The sequence below is a fragment of the Lagopus leucura genome, unplaced genomic scaffold (genome assembly GCF_019238085.1).
Source record: "Lagopus leucura isolate 7727_CA_CO unplaced genomic scaffold, USGS_WTPT01 Super-Scaffold_741, whole genome shotgun sequence".
NCBI classification, from domain to species: domain Eukaryota; kingdom Metazoa; phylum Chordata; class Aves; order Galliformes; family Phasianidae; genus Lagopus; species Lagopus leucura.
In genome coordinates, this window is record NW_024962256.1 from 9,143,999 (window position 1) to 9,168,259 (window position 24,261).

The 24,261-nt window shown below is 44.8% G+C and overlaps 2 protein-coding genes across 4 annotated transcripts in view; one reads left to right on the forward strand and one right to left on the reverse strand.

Annotated features, from left to right (window-relative positions):
* ZRANB1 (zinc finger RANBP2-type containing 1) overlaps window positions 1–18,040 on the forward strand; it is a 37,031-nt gene extending 18,991 nt beyond the window's left edge. For both annotated transcript variants that reach the window (XM_042863690.1, XM_042863691.1), the window contains exons 4-11: window positions 2,237–2,424; window positions 3,983–4,136; window positions 4,946–5,017; window positions 5,554–5,752; window positions 8,840–8,960; window positions 9,800–9,929; window positions 13,912–14,141; window positions 15,417–18,040. In XM_042863690.1, coding sequence (XP_042719624.1) covers window positions 2,237–2,424; window positions 3,983–4,136; window positions 4,946–5,017; window positions 5,554–5,752; window positions 8,840–8,960; window positions 9,800–9,929; window positions 13,912–14,141; window positions 15,417–15,635 — 1,313 coding nt within the window. In that variant the 3' untranslated portion in view covers window positions 15,636–18,040. The remainder of the gene's footprint in view (window positions 1–2,236; window positions 2,425–3,982; window positions 4,137–4,945; window positions 5,018–5,553; window positions 5,753–8,839; window positions 8,961–9,799; window positions 9,930–13,911; window positions 14,142–15,416) is intronic.
* Window positions 18,041–19,136: 1,096 nt separating this feature from the next.
* The window catches only part of CTBP2 (C-terminal binding protein 2), a 46,507-nt gene continuing 41,382 nt past the window's right edge, over window positions 19,137–24,261 (reverse strand). For both annotated transcript variants that reach the window (XM_042863689.1, XM_042863688.1), the window contains exons 5-9: window positions 23,704–23,918; window positions 23,313–23,443; window positions 23,039–23,166; window positions 22,407–22,524; window positions 19,137–20,605 (exon numbers count right to left, since the gene is read on the reverse strand). In XM_042863689.1, the coding sequence (XP_042719623.1) occupies window positions 20,425–20,605; window positions 22,407–22,524; window positions 23,039–23,166; window positions 23,313–23,443; window positions 23,704–23,918 (773 nt within the window). In that variant the 3' untranslated portion in view covers window positions 19,137–20,424. The remainder of the gene's footprint in view (window positions 20,606–22,406; window positions 22,525–23,038; window positions 23,167–23,312; window positions 23,444–23,703; window positions 23,919–24,261) is intronic.

Below are 24,261 nucleotides of genomic sequence, written 5' to 3' on the forward strand. Positions count from 1 at the left end.
TGACTGGGTGGAAGAACAGAGGATGGCCAGACTTAGTGCTTGCGCATCACCACTCCTCCACAGCTGTCAGTGCCAGCTTGAGGTGGCATGTAGGACACGATACTGTTCTTCTGTTAAAGTGCTGCCAATCTATCACACGTTTACAACCCTCCTCCCTTTTTTTAAAAATAAAGCCTAGAAAGCATATATGGTATGCACTATTGGTGTGTGCACTGATGGCTTGCTTAAATCTCATCAGTGAGATTAGAAACGTACTCTTTAAATGGCAACTGGGACTTCTTGGCATGCCAAGTATTGTGAGTGCACTGCAAGTGCTGGCAGTACTGTGCCCAGTGCGTGGTGCTGGTCTGGGTCTTTACTGCTGTTCACTTGCAGCATTGCACAGCCTCCAGTGGCTGCCTCCCAGCATTGCTTCTTGCTAAGGTTTGGCTGAGCTTGCTTGTTGCTGTAGCTTAGAACACTAACAAGTAGGGTATGCCTTGGCACTGTCTGAAGGCTGTAGATGCTGCTGTGCAGTCTGTACCTGGCAAGGCTGGCTGACTGAGGCTGCTGGGAATTGTTGGGTCTTATCATCTGTTGCTGAAAGAACATTTTGGAAATACAATGCCACACTTGATGTTCTTGTTACGGATGCGGCATGCATTGACAGAGCTCTTACCTCTTCCTTTGGTATGGTTCAGTTCTACCTGGAAGCAGAAATGTAACAGGAGCACAGCTGTGCTGGTCATGTATCCCATACCATGCTTCTGTGACATGTGTTTTAGGGAGAGTCTTGAAATTGATCAGTGAACTTTGTGTTCTTCTTTCCCACTTTGCTCCATCCATAGCAGCTCTTTCATTGAAATAATATGACTTTTGATGAAGTGGCAGAGGTTTTGTGACTGAACTTTGCAGTTGGATTTGTTGCTTTTGATTACCCTTGAATAATGTAACATTCAGCTGTAGAGGCTTTATCAAATTAGTTCTACCTATTGAGACACATCTTGCCCTGGTTATCCATTTTCCCTCTGCACCCTTTCCTCAAATCTTTCTAATCTCTGAATTAGAGGATGATAGACTTCCAAAAATATTCTTCTGCTTTTTTGTCTGTTCAAACTTCAGTGCTGAGCATAAGTGATGGGACAAGGGGGAATGGTTTTAAACTGAGACAGGGGAGGTTTAGGTTGGATATTAGGAGGAAGTTTTTCAGCCAGAGGGTGGTGAGGCACTGGCACAGGTTGCCCAAGGAGGCTGTGGATGCCCCATCCCTGCAGGCATTGGAGGCCAGGCTGGATGTGGCTCTGGGCAGCCTGGGCTGCTGGTTGGTGACCTGCACACAGCAGGGGTTGGAACTGGATGAGCATTGTGCTCCTTTGCAACCCAGGCCATTCTATGATTCTTTTATTAAAAATGGCTTTAAGGTTACTTTTCTGTTTCTTCAGTCTGTGCTTTGTAAGAAAGCAATGTGAGCTGTCTAAAATAAGATGCCTTTGACTGTAACGTGTTGAATTGGGACCAGTGTTGTTAAATATAACACCACCACACCTTGATGTTGTATCCTGCTAATTGCAGCTGAGGAATGTGTTCTGCATGAATGGTTATGATGTGAAGTGTGGTCCAGCAGTTAGGATCCTGGGGACTCCAAAAGACAGCAGGGATTTTTCACCTGTCTCACTTCAGAAACCTAAGCAACACAGAGCTGATGCACTACGTGTGTGGTTTCTCTTTATTATTAATTAGTAAAGAAAGATAACTGAATGGTAAGTAGGTCCAGTCAGTAGCAGAGAGAGTGAGCTGAAGAGAAATTGTGTCCTGTATCCTCTTTCAGCACTGTTCTAAACCATACTTGAACAGTGCTTTAGTGATTCTATTTCTTAAGTCTAGTCATGTGTTTTGAAGAAGGAAAAGTACAGTAGAGGAATCTCTGCAGTATCAATGAATGAACTTCCTTCAGTACAGTTCAACAAATAAGTGGGTATGTTATGCTGGGTGTTTCCTAGCAGAAGGGTCCTTAGCACCTCTTGGTAGCTGGATTTCAGTCTGCCGCACCTTCCAGCTATTTTGGGTAGTGGAAATAGTCCAGGAGGTGAGGTAAGTGTGAATGTGTTTCTTTTCTTGTTTAAAAAAATAAAGTCACCTGAATGTTTGCTGGTATGCAATGATCTTCACGTTAGATATATATTTAGAAGCCACATAAGGTAGCTTGCTCTACAGTGGTCTAATTGCTATCTAGAATGAATAATATTCTTTTCTTCAGGAGTTGTAGAAGGTGACTTAGCTGCTGTTGAGGCCTACAAGTCATCAGGAGGAGATATTGCCCGCCAGCTCAGTGCTGATGAAGTACGCCTGCTGAATCGCCCGTCTGCTTTTGATGTGGGGTACACACTTGTACATCTGGCAATCCGCTTCCAGAGACAAGACATGCTAGCAATTCTACTTACAGAGGTGAGCTGCTTGGGCTGTTGCACAGACTGCATAGGAGCCTTATGTAACTGTGCCATTGTTTGCAGCCAGTGACATGTAACTTCATTTGCTGGTTGACACTGACGTTAGAATATATGAATCGCTGCATTTCTTCTGTTGTTGCTTCTCCCTGTGAGGTGAGTTTGCTGTAAGGCTGTATGTATGTGGTGGTCCTGAGGATGTAGAGGTTCTCCTATTTAATCGTGCAGTCCTGGCAAAAGTTCTGACCTCACTGGTGGTGGAAGTGAGCTATTGTGGGGCTTCCTGTGCTTTGGGTGGGGGAGAGGAAATGCCCTGAGGGCAGAACAGTGAGCTCAATGACAGCTTAATTTTTCAGAGTTTTGTTAACAGATACATCTACCTGGCAATGATTTGCCCTTTTCTTTCTTCCCTGAGATTCTTGTAGGAGAAAAGCAAATTCCTTGCTTTGCAGTATGGTGACATTTTCCCACTCTTCCCCAGTGCGTAGGCTCATTGGGTCCTCTGTCCCCTTGCTCTTGAACATTCCATTTTCTTCAGTGTTTTTGTGTGGAGCACCTCACTTCTGGTAATCCTTCCCTCTTAGAAGGCCCACATCTTTATCTTTTTTGTCATCTCAGACTTGTTTTCTTGCCTGATGAGAGCAGTTTTTATTCTGTCTCTGCCTCTAGTCTGCCTGCCTCCCTAATTTGGTGCTTACTGCAATTTTGAAGCATGCATTCTTGAGAAGAGTGCCCTGCTGAGAAGAAGCTCAGGAGACTGATGGAATGCATGGGGTTGAGTAATTAAACAGTAAATAAAGCAAGACAAATGGGACAGAAGTCCTGAAAAGCGTGCATGCTTCTATATGGCTAATATCAGTGCTTTCTGTGTGGCTCACAGAGTTATCTGTGTGAGTGGAGTTAAACTTTTTCTTTCAAAAGCTAACTTGTTGAAATGCTGCCTGTTTGTTTTTGTTTCACCTGCTAGAAATATTTATTCAACATGGCATTTGTGGAAGTATTTAATAGTGTTTGAGCTACACTGTATGCCCTCTTTTGCTAAGGTGTTAACTGGTGCAAATGTCTTACAAACCTTTGTTTACATACCCAGTGATCCCGATGTTGCTTGCCATGCATCACTGAATGAGCTCCTTCTGCCACCAATTAGAATGCAGAGACATTTAGGTGTGTTACCTTAATAGCTTTTGGGAAATCTCTCCATAGGAAACTGTTGTGTGATAGTAGTGAAGCTTAATGCAAAGTGTAGGCTGGGCTCATGTATCAGTTTTGAGGTATCTTTCTCTCTGTTACATTTTTGCCTCCATTTTCCTGCTGGAAACGGTTGTCTGTTAATTCATTTCTGTGATTCAAAGTGAATTTTAACCAGGCTTGTTATCAGCTTCATGCTAAATTGAAGATAATTCACGGTATGTGACTGTATGTTGCATCTTTCAGAGCACCAATACTTAGCTTTCATTGCATCGCTTCCTAATAAAATACTTTCCTCCGATGGTTATCACTCTGAAGTCTCAATACTTAACTAGAAACAACACTGAGTGCATAGCTGCTTTATGTTGCAGGTGTCACAACATGCAGCAAAGTGCATTCCTGCCATGGTGTGTCCAGAGGTCACGGAACAAATCCGTCGTGAGATTGCTGCATCTCTTCATCAGCGGAAAGGAGACTTTGCTTGCTATTTTCTGACTGACCTTGTCACGTTCACGTTACCTGCAGGTAGTTCTACAGCTCTTATTGCTGCTTCATTTTCTTTTTTTTTCTTTCTGGTTGTTTTTTGTCTCCTAGTCGAGAACTGCTTGTTTGGGATCTGTATGCTGACTTTTTGAGAGCAGTAGTGTCCAGCAAAAGTAAAGCCTACTTGTGTTTTTTATTTTTTTAACAATTTAGGTTAGAGCAAGTAGCTGAATTTGCAAATTAATTCTTGGTTTTGCACACTTTGGTGTGTGCATCAGTCTTGTGAAGTGAGTGTGTGGTCCTCTTCAGACATGAGGAAATGGATGAAAAGTCAAGTCGTGTAAGGAAAGGCTGTGCCAAGATCAGGGCTCAGATATTTCTGGACTCTCATGTGATGCGTCTCATAGCTATGGCAGTTTCCAGTTCTTTCCTTTAAGACCCTTTTAGATTTGTACCTGTTTATAGCAGTAGTGCTTAATGAGTAATGTTTAGAGGTGCGCTGCAGTCAAGATGATGTCATTCAGCTGCCTGCCTCTTAACAAAAGGATCTGTGAGAGGACTTCTATTACAGGAAGCAGTTACTGAAGATTGGAAGTACTATGAAACATAAGAAAATGCGTAGATGGAAATTGTACCAATCTTTAGAAAGCAGCAGCATTGCAAGAATGCTGCTTAGAACAACCTGGTTGAGTGTTTCCGCATCTCTTCTTCCAAGAGTCTGTAGATGTGACAATTACTTTTTTCAGAGGAGGGATGGTAGGGTAAAGGCAGTATATTCTCCTGAATAACAGCTGGTAAAGTCTCTTTGTAAGGTAATAAGTGATTTTTATGTTGTCTTCCCTTTTCTCCAGATATTGAAGACCTACCGCCCACAGTCCAAGAAAAGCTATTTGATGAAGTACTTGATAGAGATGTTCAGAAAGGTAAAGTCTCCTGACTGGTCTCTCTCTCCCTGTCATTAAGGAATATTCATCTCAATAAATATGTTTTAAAAAGTAGATCTGTGTGCATATGTTGCTTTGTTGCCTGAAGTTCTGTTTTGTGTTAATATCCACTCTGAAATTTTGTTTCATATTTCCATTCTGTCCAAGAGGCAGGGTAGGAATGAAGTCTTAAAAGTTATGTTCATAATGCATCTTCTGGATTAAAGTTTTCTGGGTGTTTTTAAAGCTTTACAGCTAAAGCTTTAAGCTCTTCACAGAAAACCTAACAATTTTTCTGCTTCAGCAGTGATCCTAAAGCAATTGATGTGATGTTTCTTTAAGGCTTGTGTACATGTTTCTTTCTTGACAGTATATATAGCCCAAGGAAGCAAGTGCCTTTAGCTCCTGTACTTCACCTGTATTTGTAGTATGACAAAAATACAGCTTTGTTCATGTAAATAGATTGAGATTATGCTATTAACATGCTGTCCAGTTTGAGACTTCAAATTGGGTTTCAAGACCCCCTCTTGTTACAGAGCTCGAAGAGGAATCTCCTATTATCAACTGGTCACTGGAATTGGGTACACGCTTGGACAGCAGATTATATGCACTTTGGAATCGGACTGCAGGGGACTGCCTGCTCGATTCAGTCCTGCAAGCCACTTGGGGCATTTATGACAAGGATTCAGTGCTGCGGAAAGCCCTTCACGACAGTTTACATGACTGCTCACATTGGTAAGTTAGTTCCTGTGCCACCCTTACAGATGGCTTTTCACAGCTGTATTTAAAAAACCAACAAAGCAAAACCAATCAACATAAACACAACTGTGTGGATCCAGAGTGTTGAGTCAGTGTGATTCACGTGGTGATCTGTTCTAGCTTCTTTTAAATGCAAAGCCACTGGGAAGTTGGGCATCCTGACGTCAGTGATTGCCATCTTCACCCAGCAGCACATAAAACAAAGTGAAATACTTGGTGCTGTGTGCTTGTCAGCATGTTCTGACCACAGTTAAAACTGCAATTTCTGTGTACGTGCAGTGTAAATTGTGCATGTGCTCCATCTCCCTGCTGTTGGGAAATAGTTTGCAGAAGATTATGTTGAAAAATAGCCTTTGATTCCTATATACACCTCTCAGTATTCATTCTATCTGCTTAGTTGCAGCTTTACTTGGTACTGCTTTTTGTTCCTGTGCTGTCTGCTAAAGCAATGGCAGTAAAGCACTGTGGTGACACTTAGCTAGTGCTGTCACTTGGCTGTAGAAGTGATTTATCTTCCTGAGTTAACTTTTGCTGTTTTACACTGGCAGCCTTCTTTAATCCAGTACTGTGTTTTGCCACTGTTGGAAGAGAAATATTTGCAGTCAGAGCCTGGCTGGTCTGTGCCAGCTCAAGTGTGCAGTGGGACTAAAGCAGGGCATTGATAAAGGCTAATATAAGACACAGGAGATTAGATTTCATATGTTCTTGTCATCGAGGACAAGAGAAGCTCTGTCAGCTGGCATGGTAGGGAGGAAACCTGTCCCCTTTCTCAGGAAGGCAACAAAGGCTGCTTTCGGGGTACCTCTAAGAAAACTTTGTGATTGCTGCTCCCAGCTACTTGCTGTTTTGGCTTAGAAACTTAGACAATTAGTATCTAGAGCTGGATTCAGTCATGTGGCGCTTCTCAAGCTGTTTTCCTGGGATCCTGTCTCCCAAAGAGCTCTGTCACTACTTGAGAATTGTTTATAGTGGAATGTGCATCTCAACCATGCAGGAATGTCCCTGGCATCACAGGCAGTTCCACTAAGGCCAGAACAGCAACTTATGATAGATCAGGTTTTGTTCTTTATGGTAACAGGACAAAGCATGGTATCTAAACACACGCTGCAGATGATTGAGTTTTAAACCAGTCTTTCAAACTGTAAGTGCTGACTTCTGTTGACTGTTGTGTCAAACAAAATGCTCGTTATTTAGAATATATTAAGTCTGGTTAATCTTCTTAGTTCATGTTCTGTGCAGAAGCTGTATTCTCCTCTGCATTTACTTAACAGTGCTTTCAATGAGGACCATATAAACCAGATTAAGATATAATACAAGCCCCCCCATCGTTGTTTAAATGCTGTTGCCTGCCTTCAGTCTATGTAATCTTATTTGCTGGTTGGTTGCTAAAAAAATTAGCACTGGTTCTAAGACAAACCTCTGCAGAACGACATCCTTAATAGGACATGGTCTGCCTCTGGGTGGAAGTTCTTGAAGAGTCAGCTGGCATTTTTGTGGTGATAATACATCAGGCTTGAGTCATAATTCCTTTCAAAAAATCCAGATGGAGGTTCTGAGAACTCACAGTGAAATTCTGCTGCACCAGAATCATTCTGCACACCCTATACATGCTGCATGGGTTGAGTGGGAAGATTACTATTAACTCCAAACTTCTTGGGCTGGACATGTAGCACTTACAAAGGGATGCTGCTGTCTCTGGCTTTAATGGTGGTTGCTGAAGGAATAGGCTCCTAACTGCAATCAAAGTCTCAACAATAATACATTTTTATCTACTGGAATTGCTCTCTAAAGTCTTCACAAAGGTACTTAAAAACAAATTTAGTTTAGTCAGAACATCCAAGTGTTTGTTATTTTGATACGTTTGTTCAAATGCTGAACAAGGGTGTGTGGTTGAGACAGTCTGGTGCTCAGAAACAGCTTGACAGTGAAGTTCCCAGAGTTGTCCTTCACTGACATCTGAACACCTTCACTTTTTTTTCAGTTTACTCTGACAGATACTTTGATTTCTCCCTCTTTGTATTCCGTTGCTAGCTTTAGGTGGAGAATGTAAGTTGGCTTACAGATATATTCATTCCTCTTGTGTTAACTTGAACAAAATCAAGATCTTGAGGCCTTGCTACAGGGTTACCAGAAGAGCCTTCTGTGAGGTGATGTCTCTGTCCACATGGCTAACCCCAAGAAGCTGCTCTAGGAAAACTTTCACAGTACTTCATAGTTCATGTGTTGACTTTTGTTTGCTGTGTTAAGCAGCACAATAGGATCCAACTTCTCTCAGGTTCTCTTAGATAAAGTTTCAGAAGTCATTATATGCTGCTGAATATGTAAGTCAGTTTTCTTTGTGATGATTAAGAAAGAAAAAACACTGAGAGTAAACTAGCATATAAAATGCAAGTTTTTAATAGAAGTTAAAGCTTTAGGACTCTAAATATATATATATCTGGTACTTGTTGCTTTTAATTCCATGTATATTCCATATATATATTGTACTTGATGCTTTTAATTCCATGCAGTTTTACACCTTTTCCGTGTATCATTACCTTACTTTCTGGATCAGAAGCTGACATCAAATAGACTGGTTAGGAGGCAGAATCTGCTTTAAGCTGATATATTTTGGTGTTCATTGGCACATGGTGTGGCTAAGGAAGAAAATATCTGTGTTGCTCGCATGAGAAGCATGGGTAACTTCCCTTACATGAAATGGAATGTCTTGGTTTTGTTTGCTGCAGATCAACACTTAAAAACAGTTAAGGCTAAATATGACTTCAGAAAAGCTATTATAAATGTATCAAATGAGCTAGGAGTCTCTTAAGAGCTTGTATCTACTATGGTGTGTTTGCTGTAGGTATGTGATCCCCAGTGATTTCTTAAATGAGGATTGGCAGAACGGAGTCTCATGCAGATCTAAATAGATATGTTGTCCTTATGCTCTTTTTTCCTCTCCCATTCCTTACAGATTTGGGTTAATGGAGTACAAGGGCTGGTACTGCTACCAGGCATGCAGTGACCTTTACCTTTTTTTCCTCTCTCTCTCTTTCCCTCCTCCCTTACCCCCAATTTTTTTAGGTTCTACACGCGCTGGAAAGACTGGGAATCGTGGTATTCCCAAAGCTTTGGTTTACATTTCTCATTGCGAGAGGAACAGTGGCAGGAAGATTGGGCATTCATACTCTCTCTTGCAAGCCAGGTAAGAGAAATTCTTCAATAATTTGCTGTTTGAAAGGGCATGTTGATCTTTCTGAAAAGGTATTTCCAGAACTCAGACTGTTCTTGAGGAATGAGATTTTTCTGTTGCAAAGACAAACATTCCTCTTAAGCCAGCAATATTAAATGATTGCTGAGGAATAATTGCCAGGCTCTTCCTGGCAAGTGAATGTAAAAATGTAATTGTTGAGCTTGCCTTTGGACAGTATGGTGTGGCAAAAGCCTGGTTCCATTGGTGTTCAAGCACAGTCTGTAGAGTAAACTGATTTGTGATCACACACCTAGAATGTACCCTCACATCTGAGTTACACTGGTGAAACTTTGGCACACTGATACTTTGCAGCTCCCCTGCAAAATGAGATTTACATTTCAGTAAATGTAAATGTAAATGTCAGCTTCCAACCACAGGAACATTCTTAGCTCCCCTTTTGAATGATACACATGATATTTGTAGCTGTTTTCCTGCCGTTTGATTTGGATGTGCTCTTTTCCTGTCATCAGAAGATACTTACCTTCAGCTTTCCCCAGATGAGCGAATTATTTTAGACTAAATATTTTGCAGTGCTTCATGGCTAACTGAAGGATGAGATGTGTTATTTGGAAGATAGGAGGAAGAATTATTACAGACAGATTAAGTTCCTTTGCACGCTGAAGTGGTTCTGCTTATCTCCATCTGATATGTAGTAGTCTTACACTCTTTCATTTTTTCTCTAGATAACCCTTACAAGCATTTTCTGTCTCCTTTTGGAGAATAATTTTCAAATTCCAAAGCAGAGAGAATAAGTTCTTTCTCAAACACTGCCTGTATTGTCTTTGTTTCAGCCTGGAGCAAGTTTGGAGCAGACACACATTTTTGTACTTGCACATATTCTTAGAAGACCAATCATAGTTTATGGAGTAAAATATTATAAGAGTTTCCGAGGAGAAACGTTAGGATACACCCGCTTCCAAGGTAAGCCTGTATTTTTTCAAATTCAGTATTAACTAATGCTCAGCTGTAAGTCGTAGGGGAAACTGAAAGAATGACTCCAGCCACTGGATGGAAGGGGATTTGCATTGTAGGCAAACTCTTCTGCTGTTAAAAAGAACAGAACAAACCACTCAAAACTTCCAGTTCTTCAGTGTATGGTGGGCATGCTGCCTATAACCACAGTTTCAAAAGAAAACATCTTTGCCTCCATTCAATGTGCTCTTAGCCTGTAATTTGTCTGAAACGAACTGAAAGTCGTGTGGTTCATCCTGCTGTAAGACACAGGCTTAAAATTCTTCCTGTCTGTGCTATTAGTGGCTATGAATGTTCATTTCAAATGAAATGGTGCTTAGCATTTCCTGGAGGAGACTCCACAGCGTGCTTCATAAACATGGTGGAGAGGTGGGCTGAAGGTGTTTGCGTTGTTTGTATTGGCCTGGTTTCCCAGCAGAGTAGCAGTGGGATTTGCTTCTGCAGCACAGAGTGGTGTGCCTTGTTCTGCAGCACTGCAGCAGGTGAATTGAAGCAGCCCTCACAAAAGTGAAGAGGAATTATCCTCAAAGCCAGAGATGAAGCCAGTGTGTAAAGGAAGATGCAGAAATGAAAAGCAGGGAGGAGAATGATAAAGTTGGAGGACTTTTAGTACTTAAAGAAGTGGCTGCTTGCTTGAATGCATGCCACAGAAGCTGGAAGAGGAGTTCTCTTCACATGGACTCTGCTGGCACTCTGTTGTGTGAGGTGTAAGATTAGGTAACTTGGTTACACATGATTACAAAATGTTGCTCAACAGATAAGGCCAATCATTTTCTGCAAAAGGAGATTCCATGATGAAGTTGAAAGGCAGTTCTTACATTCTGTGATGCTGTGAGGTGTTAATGACTGAAACGTGGGTGTGATGTAAATACTGGCCTGCTTCTGTACTGTGGCTTTGGCTATCTGGGTTGGATTCTTGCTGCTTTTGCACTCTAGGCAAACAGCCTAGCCATCTTGAAGATAAATGTAATGGTGCTATATTGCCTAGGTGTGTGTAGATTCCTTAAGAACCATATTCTATTTTAGAAGTCAAGTGTTTTTGGGTGACTCACCAACATATTAGATGGTAACACTTCAGCATTTCCCTATTTGCAGGGTTAAAAACGTAAGAGGGGATTGGAAGCATCTGTACATGCTCAGCAGTAAACATAACAGATGTGGAAAGAAGTGTCCAGTCCTGCAGCTGTGTGACTGACAGGGTGTTAAGGCATTCCTTTGGTTCATCTCCCTTGCTCGTGTATCTCTGCCTGACTCCTAACCAGCACTGTCTATACCTGCACGTGTTGTTTGGTTGTTTAGAGCCTCGTGGAGAACTTCCTGAACCAGATCTAGAGCCTCTTTGTAAGCAAAAATGAAGGTGGCCAGTCCGTACTGAAGAAGAGTTGCAGGTGAAGTTAATGTGTAACCTGCTGTAACTGCTTACAGTCTTCAGACAATTGTGGAAGCTGTGTGGCTTGCACGTTTTGGGCAGTGACAAAACATCTTGCACCAGGAATAGGGAAGTAGAGAGCTTAAAATCTGTTACTCTTTGTAGCTTTGTTTCATTTCAGGTGATGGAAGTACAGGCTGGGAAAGAACAGTCAGTCATACATAGACACCGTCCTCTGGGGTTTTAGTTGCTTCTGACTTAAAGGCTGAGTGGTTGCCAAATGTTTTCATTTTGTAATTGGACATTAAGGCAAGCAAGTGTAAGGCCTGAACACACTGAAATGTTTTTGCTCAGTGAACCAGGAGGTACCCAGGTGCATGGGCAGCCTCTTGCTAAGTGTGTGCTTCCAGGAATGCAGGCAGATGTTGATGAGCAATGCTGTGCTTGCTGTGAGCTGCACCAGGGATGCTCAGCAGGTGAACTCAGGACTCCTGTGTCAAATTACCTGCAGTCACTTCTCACCCTGTCCAGCTGCATTTTTGTAGTTAATGTCTGCTAATTAAATGCCAGCAGCACAGCTGAAACCAAGTGGATGTTCAGCCCTTGCATGCAGAGCAATGGGCCAGCAAGATGTGTCCCCTGTGAGCGGTACAAGACTCTGCTGTGCCTGTGAGCTCTGCTTGGCACGTGCTCCTTTCTCAGAAGCTTTGAGGCATACTCAGAGTTCTGACTCAATATACAGCCCTTGTCTGTTTAAGATCACTTTAACCGAAAAAAAGGAGGAGTTATGTGGCTTACAGTAGAGGTGGAAAAGACTTCTTTAAATGCTTTTCTTAACATCATGTTTGTAGCACGCTGGACACTGATCTAAACTTCCTATCCAGCCCCTAACCCTCCTTGGTGATCAGACTTCTTTTTCTCCAGGAATTGCTTGTTCTGACCTGGCAACCTTGCTGTGAATCCCATAACCCACAGCCTTCTGGTCACCTCTAGATTGCAATCAGCAGTTCATGCCTCTTTAATTATTTAGGCTCTGACAGCAACAGATCTGTTCACCTGACCTTAAGCATCTCCTGGTCACAAATATACAGCTTTCAGAACTAAACAGGGAAGAAGTGACTGAAGTGTTATCAGATGGGGTTGGAGAAATGAAATGTTGTGGGTGCTGCCCAGGTAGCTGTGAGCCCCTGCTCTGTGCTGTGGGTTTGTCTGATAGATGCAACCTGGGGAGGAGATCAGCGTTCACCCTGAGGATGCTGGGATAAGCATTCCTTGCCCAAATGCTGGTGCTTCAGATGTCTCTGGTTAACACTTAGCCCTCATTCTGCGTCTTTTGGGTTTAGCAGGGAGTTGTATGAGACTTGGAGAACGGGATGAACACAGAGCTAAGACATTCCTAAAGATTCCTCCTCGAATCTGGACTTGGTAATAAAGTTGTGACTCTTGTCTGTGAGTCGTTCCAGTTCTTTCAGGTTTTTCTTGATTTTTTTTATTTTTATATTTTTCCAATGAAAGAATGCAAGAAGTGGGAGAGGGCCAAATGCTGAGAACTTAATTTTTTCTTGTAGAAAAGATGAGTTTTAAGCTTAAATAAACCCCCCCAAAACACCCCCCTGCCTCAGGTTTCCATGCTACCGCTGCCCTGCAGTGCCCATGGATGTTAGAGGAGGAACCCAGTGCCTTGTTTTGCTGCAGCGTCAGTCCCTAACTTGCTGGCAGCAGCTGTACTATGAAAGGTTGCTATGCTACATGTGCACTGAAGTTTATGCACGGCTATTTTTAAACTGTCACAAGGTAAGGGCTGCTTTTGCTGAAGTTGTCTTGCAGCAGAACGCACCAAGAACCATTTTTTTCTTCCTAGAAAAGGGTTCTGCTTTTGTTTTGAGGCTTGCTGCTCCTCAAGCGAATTACTCTCTTTATTGCTAAAAAAGGAAGGGAGAAAAACTGCAATTCCATTTGGAACCTGTGCCATCAGTGATTTTTTTTCTCTTCCTTTTTCCAAAAGCGAGCAAAGCAGTGTCAGGTTCTGGTGGTCGCTCTTGTTTATTTTGGAGACTCGAGATGCATAATTGCTGTGGGTTCATTTATTTGTACGATGCTGATGAGAAGTTGGGCTGCCTCTGGAATGGGCTGCATGCTTAGATGCTGAATGATGCTTAATGCAGTGCATTCTCTCAATAACAGGCTGCAAGCAGATGCAGGGTTCTTGTTCTGATAAAAATAGACATAACTGTAGCTTTTATTTCTGCGATTTGAGTCTTCATATATCTTGTATACAAATCTTTACACACAAAAGAAGCCTATGTAAGACTGCTTTCCTAACCTTGCTTTTGTTCATCGCTGTACGACAGCATAGACTGTAGGGGGGCAGTGATGTGGCACTGGTGGAGCTGCTGATGGCTTCTGCCTCACCTCGTGCCATTGCAGCTCCAGACCAGGTGCCACCTCAGTTACAGTGAATCGGCTCTGCTGAGCAGGGCCACCAAACCAACAAGCTTTGCAGCGAAAGAGCTGCATGTGGAACTTGATCTGAGTCTCATCCTTTCTTCTCCGTGTTTGTAGGTGTGTATCTGCCTTTGTTATGGGAACAGAGTTTTTGTTGGAAAAGTCCTATTGCTCTGGGCTACACGAGGGGCCATTTCTCTGCTCTGGTTGCCATGGAGAACGATGGGTATGGCAATCGAGGTGCTGGTGCTAACTTGAACACTGACGACGACGTTACTGTTACGTTTCTACCCTTGGTGGATAGCGAGAGGAAACTATTGCACATTCACTTCCTTTCTGCTCAAGAGGTAAGAACTAACTGAGGAGCTGCTGGCCTTCTTCGCTGCTCCTCCCGAGTCGTGGCCTCACCATCCGTGTTCCTGCAGTTCAGAGAATGGCCAGGAATGGGCTGCTCAGATGGGTTAACACTGCTCCCCTCCTCATCACCTGAGGTGATTCTGAAGTGTTGTTCTCCATGTATTTGGTGTTTATTTGTAGGTCTGTAAGCTGAATGTAAATACACCACGCAGGGTACAGGTGTACCTTGAAGAGACCCACAAATAAAGACTGACACTAATGCCAGACTGACTTTTTCTTTATGGATGCAATAATTATTGGCCAGCATTTACAGCATGGACCGTCTCTTCTTAGAATGAAACACAACTTTACTTCTTCAATAACTATAGTGGCTCCTTGTCATTATTATAATAAAGTTTGTATGTGAGAGAAGGGAGGGAATGGATGAAAATAATTTGTCATCCCCAAAAGTGGCCATCCTACAGATAAAGGAGAAAAGAATATGGCCTTCCAAGTTTAGGGAGGGATGTTTGTTTTTTAGCAAGGCATGACATCAGCAGTGTCTTACAAGAGGAAGTGTTTTGTATCAAATACTGCTGGACTCCTAAAAACTGCTTTGTAAAGCCAGAAGGCTCTTGTAGGACCTGTCCTAATTAAACAGGGTGCCTTCTGGAGAACTAGTTTCTCACAAATGACTGAAATATAGGAAAACTGTGTTGGAAGAGCCTGCTTGGAGAACTCAGAAGGGGAGGAATAGCTGGAGAAGACTTCCAAAACTTTCACATTTTGGTTGAAAAAGCAGTGTGCATTGGTTTGAGTGGCAGTGACTGTGGGATGCTGATAGTGTTAGCCTGGGAGGGGAGCTGCATTGCTACCCCAGACAGGGTATTTGAGAGTGTGTCATAGAAACACAGAGTGGCCTGGGTTGAAAAGGGCCACAGTGATCATCTGGTTCCAACCCCCTGCTGTGTGCAGGTCACCAACCAGCAGCCCAGGCTGCCCAGAGCCACATCCAGCCTGGCCTTGAATGCCTGCAGGGATGGGGCATCCACAGCCTCCTTGGGCAACCTGTTCCAGTGCCTCACCACCCTCTGGGGGAAAAACTTCCTCCTAATATCCAACCTGAACCTCCTGTCTCAGTTTAAAACCATTCCCCCTTGTCCTGTTGGTACCCACCCTGTAGACAGCCATTCCCTCTCCTGTCAGATATTGGAAGGTGACTTCCAGGAAGTTGCTGGTAACGTTTCAGGCCTCGTTCTCAACCTGTTCTCTCTCTCTCCCTGAAGATAGGTAACGAGGAGCAGCAAGAGAAGCTGCTTCGGGAGTGGCTGGACTGCTGTGTGACAGAAGGAGGCGTCCTGGTGGCCATGCAGAAGAGCTCTCGCAGGCGCAACCATCCCCTGGTCACCCAGATGGTGGAGAAGTGGCTCGATCGCTACCGGCAGATCCGCCCTTGTACTTCCCTTTCTGATGGCGAGGAAGACGAGGATGATGATGATGAGTGATGGGTGAATTTGGAAAAGCAAATTACCAGCACGTAGTGTCTGACCTGGAGTTAGCGTTGTGCTGTAGCTGTTTGTTGTGGAGCAACCTAATTCTAGAAGAAACATGCTGCAAAGGATTGTTCTAACCAGCATGGGGAGAGTCTAGAAGCTCATCTGCTGCGTGGAGAGCGCTGAATGGGCTGGACTACAGTTTGTATAAAACAAAAGAGAAACAAAACACCTAATTTTATTATCAAGACAGAAAACAAACAAACCAACAAACACTTTTCTTTCTGATTGTAAATCTGTCTATAAATGTACCGCATGTGGTTGTGTAAGAGATTGTGTAATAGGAGAAGTATACCAGCATCTTAATTACTGCAAAGAAATTTTTCAGATAAGGGCACTTACAAAGCACACGTTAGGTGGATTTCTCTTCCCTCTGAGATTCTTTTACAGTAGAACCTGGCATTCTACGTCACCTTTAGCTACTCTGACATATTTCTGTGAAAGGCCCTTTCGTGTCAAAGCTCACTGGTGCCCGGGTCAGATGGTGAGGTTTTTTTGTTTGCACAAAATATCCACAGCAAGTCATAAACAAAACCACGTTCATTTTACTCATAGCTCAGTTACTGCCGTGCCCACAAATAAAACCTGAACTCTGTGGAACAAACTGGAAGAGAAGCTAAATTTTTCATGGAGTGAAATGATTTGTTTCCTGAAAAAGTCTTTTTGCTTTTTTTTTTTTTTTCCCTCCTTTCATAGTTAGGTTCCTTTCAATATACTTAATGATATTTATTCAGAGATGTGACCTGAAGCATAGGGATTTGATTCCAGTACGTATCTACTCAATGGAATTGTGTGAAATCTGAGGACTCGAGATGTGAGTGGGAGTTTTACACTGTGAGAGCTCCCTTCTTGCTGTGATACAAACTCTATACTGCTCCATCATTTCTTCTTTCATCAACTCAAACGTTGCTGCAAATGAAAAACCGTCTGTTTCAAGGCTTGCTCCTTGGGTCGTTCAATCCAGTGAGAATCCACTCAGCAGTTCTGATTAAAACAGAGGAATCTGTGCTGAAGTTGTTTCCAAAAGCACCGTGTTATATATCTCTCAGTATGTAACCCTGGGAATTTCTTGCATGTCGGTTGATGTGGCCATACTTAAACCTATGTAAGTTCCTAAGACTGTAAGTTCAGAGTATATTCTCCAGTAGAAATTTTATTATATTTGATAACTTTAGCCATGTAACCTGTAATGGATAAAGTTTATCTAAAAAGCTCACGTAAACACTAAAGGTTAATGCCAGTTTTTACACATGCAGTGCAATTCAGGTTTTGAAAAGCACTTGGGATGCTGTGGTGGTTCCGTAAGGAATTTTGCAGTAGATGCAATTGTTGAAATTAGGATTTGGAAAGAAGCCCCATAGCACATATTTTTATGTAGGGGAAAGCTGTGGAAACCCTGAGGAACTTGCTGCTTTTTTTTCTTCCAAATGCTGCTTAGATGGTGTTGAAATGTGCACAACTCCTCCGTAACCTTGGTGATGGCACCAGAAGTGCAGAGAGAACGAAGTACTGTATTGACTTAGCAGTTTTCCCATCGCAGATCCCACTGAGGTTCATTAGGAAATGCCTTCAGATTTTTGGGCCGTTCTGTCTCCCCTGATTGGTGCATGTGCAAAACGTCAGGTAGAAGAGTGCATGTTCACTGCAGTGTATGATTGACCTGAACCGACAGGCAAGCTGCTGATGCTGAAGAGGTTTTTTGACGCACACACGGCCCTGTCCCAAGTTTGGTATTCTTTTTATTCTTCTTAACTTGCAGCAAAGCCCTTTTCCCCCTTGTCTTGCTGATGGCTAAATCTGGGCTGTCAGGGAGCTGCAGGCAGTGTGTGCTGGGGTGAGAGCAGCGTGTGCTCCCTGCAGCTCTGCCCTGTGCACACCAGCACTGAATGGATGGAAGGAGAAGCTCCTGCCTCCCTTGAGCTACTTCGAAGGCTGTGCGATGTGCCCCCTGCCCCTTATTTTCACAGTAATGTTCTGCTGAAGGAAGTAATGCTTCCTTGTAACATGGAGAGAATAATTAATGTGAAACCTACCCTGAGCCCTGTTCTCTGCCCTGGCTTTGTGTGGGCAGCCTGCAGCATCCCCAGGGAGCAGAAGCTCGCCGTGCAGTCAGTGCCAGCTGTGCACGCATGCAGCGCGCCCCAGTGTGTGTGTGTAGTTGTGGTGTGAGGGCAGTCCTGGTACTTCAGAGCTCCTGGCTTTCTTAATCACTATTGTTTTGTTCCCATGTGCTGTACAACGGTTTGTTCAGGTGAATGAGCTTCCTGGGTCCCTTTGGGACTGGGGCAGTATCTTCTTTTCAAAATCAAAGTGATCCAAACCTCATGTACTTGTAGATTAAAGAGATGCAAACCCTGCTTTGTGCTAGCACGGTACTCAGTGTATGTTCATGGGTATTCCTGAATTACACACCTGAAAGTTTACAAATACTGAGATGAATTTGCAGATGTCCCTTGCAGCTCATCAGCAAGTTCTGCTCCTTCAGCCAAGCACACAAACTTTGGTTCTCAGTGTTGTTTTTCTCATTGCTGCTGTGAGCAACACACACTTTCCTGGCACAGACCTTAGCTTTCGTTGCTGCCTCCTTTACACCTGGTCGGTTTTCTGGTTTTATTTGAACTGCTCAGTGCTCAATCCCTGTGTTCCTTTTGGTTTTAATATATTAAAATTTAGTAATCCTGGCTTCTTCCAGAGTCCCACTGCATGGCTTATGGCAAGTATGACTGGAACAGGTTTGACACTATTAATGAAGTAGGTTTGTGTGCACTTAGAGACTTGCTTCCTTGCTCAGCAACTTCACCCCTTTTTTAACTGTTGGTGGCTTTATTTAAAGTGTTTGCCACACTCTGCCATCCTTCAGCAGCACAGAGCTCCCTGTCTGCTGCAGTGTGTGAACACAGCAGTGTGGCTGTCAGCGAAGTCCCAGGCGCAGATCTGGAGCAGCAGCTTTCAGCTCTGCTCTCCTCACTCCTTGGCTCCCATCTGCCACTTGCCATGCGCTGCTCCACGTTGCCCATGCAGATCTCAGTCTTTCCAGGTACCATCTTTGCATCCCATGCTGCTGCTGCTCACAGCCCAGCAGAAGAGGTAACGCTGAGCGCTGGGATGCTTCCTTCCATCTTTCGTTAACCAGCATCTCTACTGCTGAGCAGCCTTGGAAGCTGCCTGCCTCCATCTGCAGCCACTCCTGGTTTGGTTGGAGTGGGAGGTGGGTGCTGGGGGGAGCTGTGTTGTGAGCCTGCTTCCAGGGGAGGCCCTTGCAGCCCTGCACGATGCAACTTAAAGCCAAGGCAAAAATCCCAGCGGTTTGTTTTTAATGCCATCCCAGACCTTAGCATCCACAACCCGTTTTCCTCACCGGGTGCCCCCTCTGTGACTGAGCTGTGTGCTGCTCCCGGTGCCTCACTGCTGTGCTGGGACAACGCAGAGAGCTCTGACCTCCCAGAAATTATAGAAATTTTATCACTTTTTATTGAAAACTGCACCGAACGCTAAATGTCCACCTTTACAATAAACAAATACAGTAACGGTAACACACTAAAACAAAACATACTGCTGATAGCCACTGGTTTTTGTTTTTTTTTCTGTTTGGGACAGCTTAAGATTTCTTTGTCACAGAAACAGGAATGTACCCATACAAAGGCTCGAAAGAGGCCATCGTTTTAAAAACAAAAAGGCGATGATTCACAAAAGACTATGAATATAACATGTAACTAGTTGATACAAACCTAATAGCATCTGTTAAAATCAGTCACGTCTAATAACACATTTTGAAGTGTTCTTGTATAAAATATCACGTGAAGAAAAGAAGACTTTTATCCATGTCTAAAAAAGTGGGTTTTGTTCATCGACAGTCTGACAAGTTACCATAAAAAGTGTTTCCTGAGACATAAGGAAATGCAACATTATTCTTGAACCCTTTCCAGCTCAAGACTTCTCCACTTGATAAAATAGCTGCAGATTTAAAACTGAGAAAATATATTTGAGTACAAATAGTGTGTGAAACGTAATACTTTCTTCTTTCTTTTTTTTTTTCTTTTTTTCTTTTTTTTTTCTCTTTTTTTTTCTCGCATCATTGCAGGGCGCAGATGGGTGCACAGCTACGGTACTGAGAGCTGGGCAGGAAGGAGCTGCTGCCTTGTTCCTCTGCCCTCCCAACCCTCTGCCCCCAGCCTGGCAGGAGCCCTGCTGGCACACATCGGCCCCGGGAGGCTGCACAAAGGATTTCATTGGTTTTTTCTTCCGCTGCTAAGCCAGTGTTGGTGCCTCCTACTGTCAGAGGTAACAAGAGTAAGGAAAGGGCTGAAGCCACCTCATGGTTTCCTCTTCCATTTCTATGTTACCTTGGTAAGGATTGCTTAATGCAATTGTTTGGAAACAGGTGCAGACACCCTGTTCTTCCCAAGGAAGGGAGGGGAAAAAAAATCTGATTTTTATTCATGGGATTGATGCACAGATGAAGGAAACTTAACACACAATAACAGAGGTCGATCACTTCGATCCTTAACGTATCACATCTTAGTTTTCAGCGCTTCAGTGAGCAGGTGCCTTCTTCAGGGCTTCTTCCCAGTCTTGGCTGCTGTCAGTGTCGGTAACACTGGAACATCAATGATGCATCTGTCCAAAAAATCAACGTTACAAATTTCGTATCAAATTCGTTTTCAGTTCGTGTATAACTTCTTTTTTCCAACGTCTCTTGGTCCCGAGTTTATTGAAGGATGGTGTTGTTTAAAATTATCTGCTATTGCTCGTTGGGATGTTCCCTGTTGTCGCCGTGTTTTGTGGGCTGGTTCGGAGATGGAGCTTGGGAAGGATGTGCCACTGTGGGCAGGTTGTGAGTCACAGGGATGCCCCCAGGCATGATGCCCTCCATGGCTGCTGGTATTCCTCCTGGGGCCACGCTGACCATCCCGGGTGGGTACCTGGGGGGAGGAAGAGAGGCAGCCACCATCACCTCACCTGGGGACCCAACCGCAGGGGAAAGGGGAGCAAGGGAATGCATCACTGCTGGAGGCCCAGCGCCTAGCCTTACAGCTGGGATGGCTGAGCCAAGATGATTTTTTCAGCTGTAAAAATCCTCAAGCACCTGGTGAGAGCTGCGATGAGGAAGCAGGCAGCACAGTCGCTGCTGCCATTAATGACCGTGGTATTCCGTGTGAAGTTATACTGTTCTAAACCAGCACTGTAGGACCGTCCTGAATTTGACACAATCAGGGTGAGTAGCAGAGCAGTGATCTCACGAGCTGCTGTAATAACTGCGTGGTTTAACTGCCTGAGGAAACTAACTGCTGCTTATCAGCTGGAGCAGCAGACAACACCAGATGTAATGAATGTCACGGCCCCCTGCGCCCTCCCTTTTTGCACAACAACATTGCTTCTCTGCTCCTGGAGCTGGGCACGCTCCCTCTTGTGCATCTAACACAGACTGGCCGGGGTTGCAAAGGACCACAATGCTCATCCAGTTCCAACCCCCTGCTGCGTGCAGGTCACCAACCAGCAGCCCAGGCTGCCCAGAGCCACATCCAGCCTGGCCTTGAATGCCTGCAGGGATGGGGCATCCACAGCCTCCTTGGGCAACCTGTGCCACTGCCTCACCACCCTCTGGGGGAAAAACTTCCTCCTAATATCCAACCTAAACCTCCCCTGTCTCAGTTTAAAACCATTCCCCATCTACTGGCTTTGTTGTTTTATTTGCCTGCTCTTTTTTAAGATGGACCTTCTTCCTGCAGTTCTATGAAGCTCCACACTGCCCTTTGCTGGGTAATTCTGTATCACTGACAGACAGCTCTGCACCCATGGGACTGTGTGCAGCTCCTGGGTACGCCTCTGTGGCTTTGGCCCTGTACCTTGACACCAGCTGTTAACCACAAGAAAGGCTTCCTCTTTTGCCAAGACCAATTTCTTGAAGAATCCGGTAAGCAATCATCCTGCATGCTCCGACATCCCAAGTATCTCTTGTAAAAAAAACCCAAAAAACAAACAAAAACACCTTTTTCCTTGCATCTGAACAAAAATCCTCCCTTTTAGTTGGAAGTCACTTCCTCTCATTCTGTCTCGGTAGATGCTGCTACAGGGTCTGTCCTTTCTTACTCTCGTAAGCAGAGAAAGTACTTGGAAACTGGAGCTGGACTAATCCAGCTGCCTTTCTTACAGCATTCCAAGAAAGGACACTGAGTTTGAGAAAGGAGAAGCCAGGAGGAGATGCTCTGCCTGCTGCCAGGAGGGGAGCTGCTTCCATGGAGCATAGCAGAGCCCCATGGGACACACCACCTGACAGGGGTGCAGGTTAAGGAGGATGCTTTCACCATCTGTGGGTGGTTTGGCCTCATTTTTTTGCTGGTCAGGGGCACACACACTGCTCAGGCCCTTGCCCTCACAGCTCTGCTGGGGATGGGATCCTGCGTGCCTCTTCCCTAAGCACAACACAGTGCTGGTGTGTGCGTGGAGCCTCCCACAGTCAAGCAAGTGATCTGATCTTAGGGATTCTGGTGGAAATCATCAAGCCACCTGCATTTAGTCCTGTATTTGAAGTTCTTGGTTTGTGAGCAGGCCCAGGCTTGCAGCCTGTGCATTCTAACACAGACAGAGCAGATCTGCAGTCCCTTTTTCAGTCTGTAAGTTTTGCCCTGCTTGTTGGTGAGTGTGAGTGCTGGCTCGCTAGCAGCAGCATTAGAAAACCTGCAGGGCAAGCCCTGCTTGTGACCGTCCTTTTCTCTGGCTTACCTGTATGTGGCACCATTGAGCTCTGGATGGATTGCTTGCTGGTCTATTACTGACCACGGAGCTGTTGTGACAAAGAACTCCTTGTTCACGCAGTTCCTTAGGCTTTCTGGGATGCGCCCTGGAGTCGGTATTAAAGGTAAGCATGTGTCAGGCACCCTGTTGTTTTATTACCCTATAGTAAAGCTACAATTATTCCTTTTCCCTCTATTTGTTAGTGGAAACGGGGAGGAAAGGAGGAGAAATGAGGGCCCCAGAAAATCAACTGGCTGTCCCAAAGGTCATGGTTGGAGACCTCTCCTGTGCTGCCTTCAGAGCAGCTGCTCCCTTCAGCCCCATTTCAAAGCACAGGGCAGCCCAAAGTGAAGCTTTGCCATCAGGTCAAGGATTCATTTTAGGACAAGAGAACCACCCATCTGCTGGAGCATCATCTTGGAGCAAGCTCTGTTCCAGCACCATTTGGACATGCTCTTTCATGTCCCTTCCATCCCAATCATCCTCAGCTTCTAACGTGTCTGAATGACAGAAAAGTAAAGTTGGATTTCTCAGGCCTCCCACTGGGAAGAAAATTAGGGTTAGAACCCTGCATGAGGCTACAGAAAGCCACAGCTCAGGGCCCCACAGAAGGGCTGTACCTGTGATCGCGCGCCGGATTTCGGTAGCAGCAGCTTCTCTCATCTCCAGCGACGCCTGCTCGCTGTACCAGGCCGTGTGAGGGGTGCAGATTAAATTAGGAGCATCTTTCAATGGGCCTTGAGCAAAACTGGGCGCAAGGGAGGCAAAAAAATAAATTAGCCGCCATTTGAAAAGAGAGCAAAAAGTGTTAAGAATGGCAAAGGGCTCCAGGGCCGCCGCTGGGCTCCCCGCAGGTGTGTGCGATGCTGAGGAAGGGAGCACAGGGAGCTTTACCTGAAGGGTTCCGACTCGTGCACGTCAAGCGCAGCCCCTCGTATCCGACCCTCCTTCAGGGCTTGAGTTAAGGCCTTCTCATCCACCAGCCCGCCGCGCGCCGTGTTCACCAGGAACGCTCCCTGCCTCATCTGGGGGCAGCGGGAAGAGACAAGAGAGCTGGGTGTCAGAGGGCCTTCTACAGCTGGCCCAACTCTGGCCGGCATTGGCAAACCCCATCCTTGTCCCCTGTTCACTGCTTGCTTACAGGGGAATTTATCCAGGAAAAAACAGGGACAGATGGTGTAAGAAGCTGTTTTGGAACCAGGGCACGAGCACAGAGCCTGACTGCATCACCTGGGGTTTGGGTGCTGACCAGGGCACTCGCCTTGGCCGTTCTTGAGGCAATTACCTGCTTAATCGTGAAGTCGTTGATGAGGTGGTGGTTGTGTTCGTTAAGGTTGCAGTGCAACGAGACGCAGTCGCTCTGGTAGAGCAGGTCCTGCAGTGTGTACACCCGCTGGACTCCCAGGGACCGCTCAATCCCATCCTGCAGGTACGGGTCGTAGAAGATGACGTTGAAGCCAAACGCCTTGGCTCGGACCGCAACCGCCTGCGCCGTGCGACCTGTGCGAGGGGAAGGAGAATCAAAGCAACCAGCCCAAGCTGCCAGGTGTGCACGCTGTGCACCTCTGTGTGTGAGCATCAGCTCTCAGCTCAGTGGGTGTCCGAGCTCCGTCCCATCTATTGCTGTGGGTGAACTGAAGACAAGCACTATTCACGCCGGGCAGAATGGCTCAGAAAGAGGAAGGTGATGTAGCTGCGTCAAGGCAGCACAGCCAGCTCTGGTCACTCTGAGGGCACTGCTGGGTTTCACCACCACTCTCCTTGGAAAATACAGCTCCTTCTCTCAAGTACCAGTGTAAAAGAGTCTATGGCTATGTCCAGTACTTGGAAGGAGATTATAAGA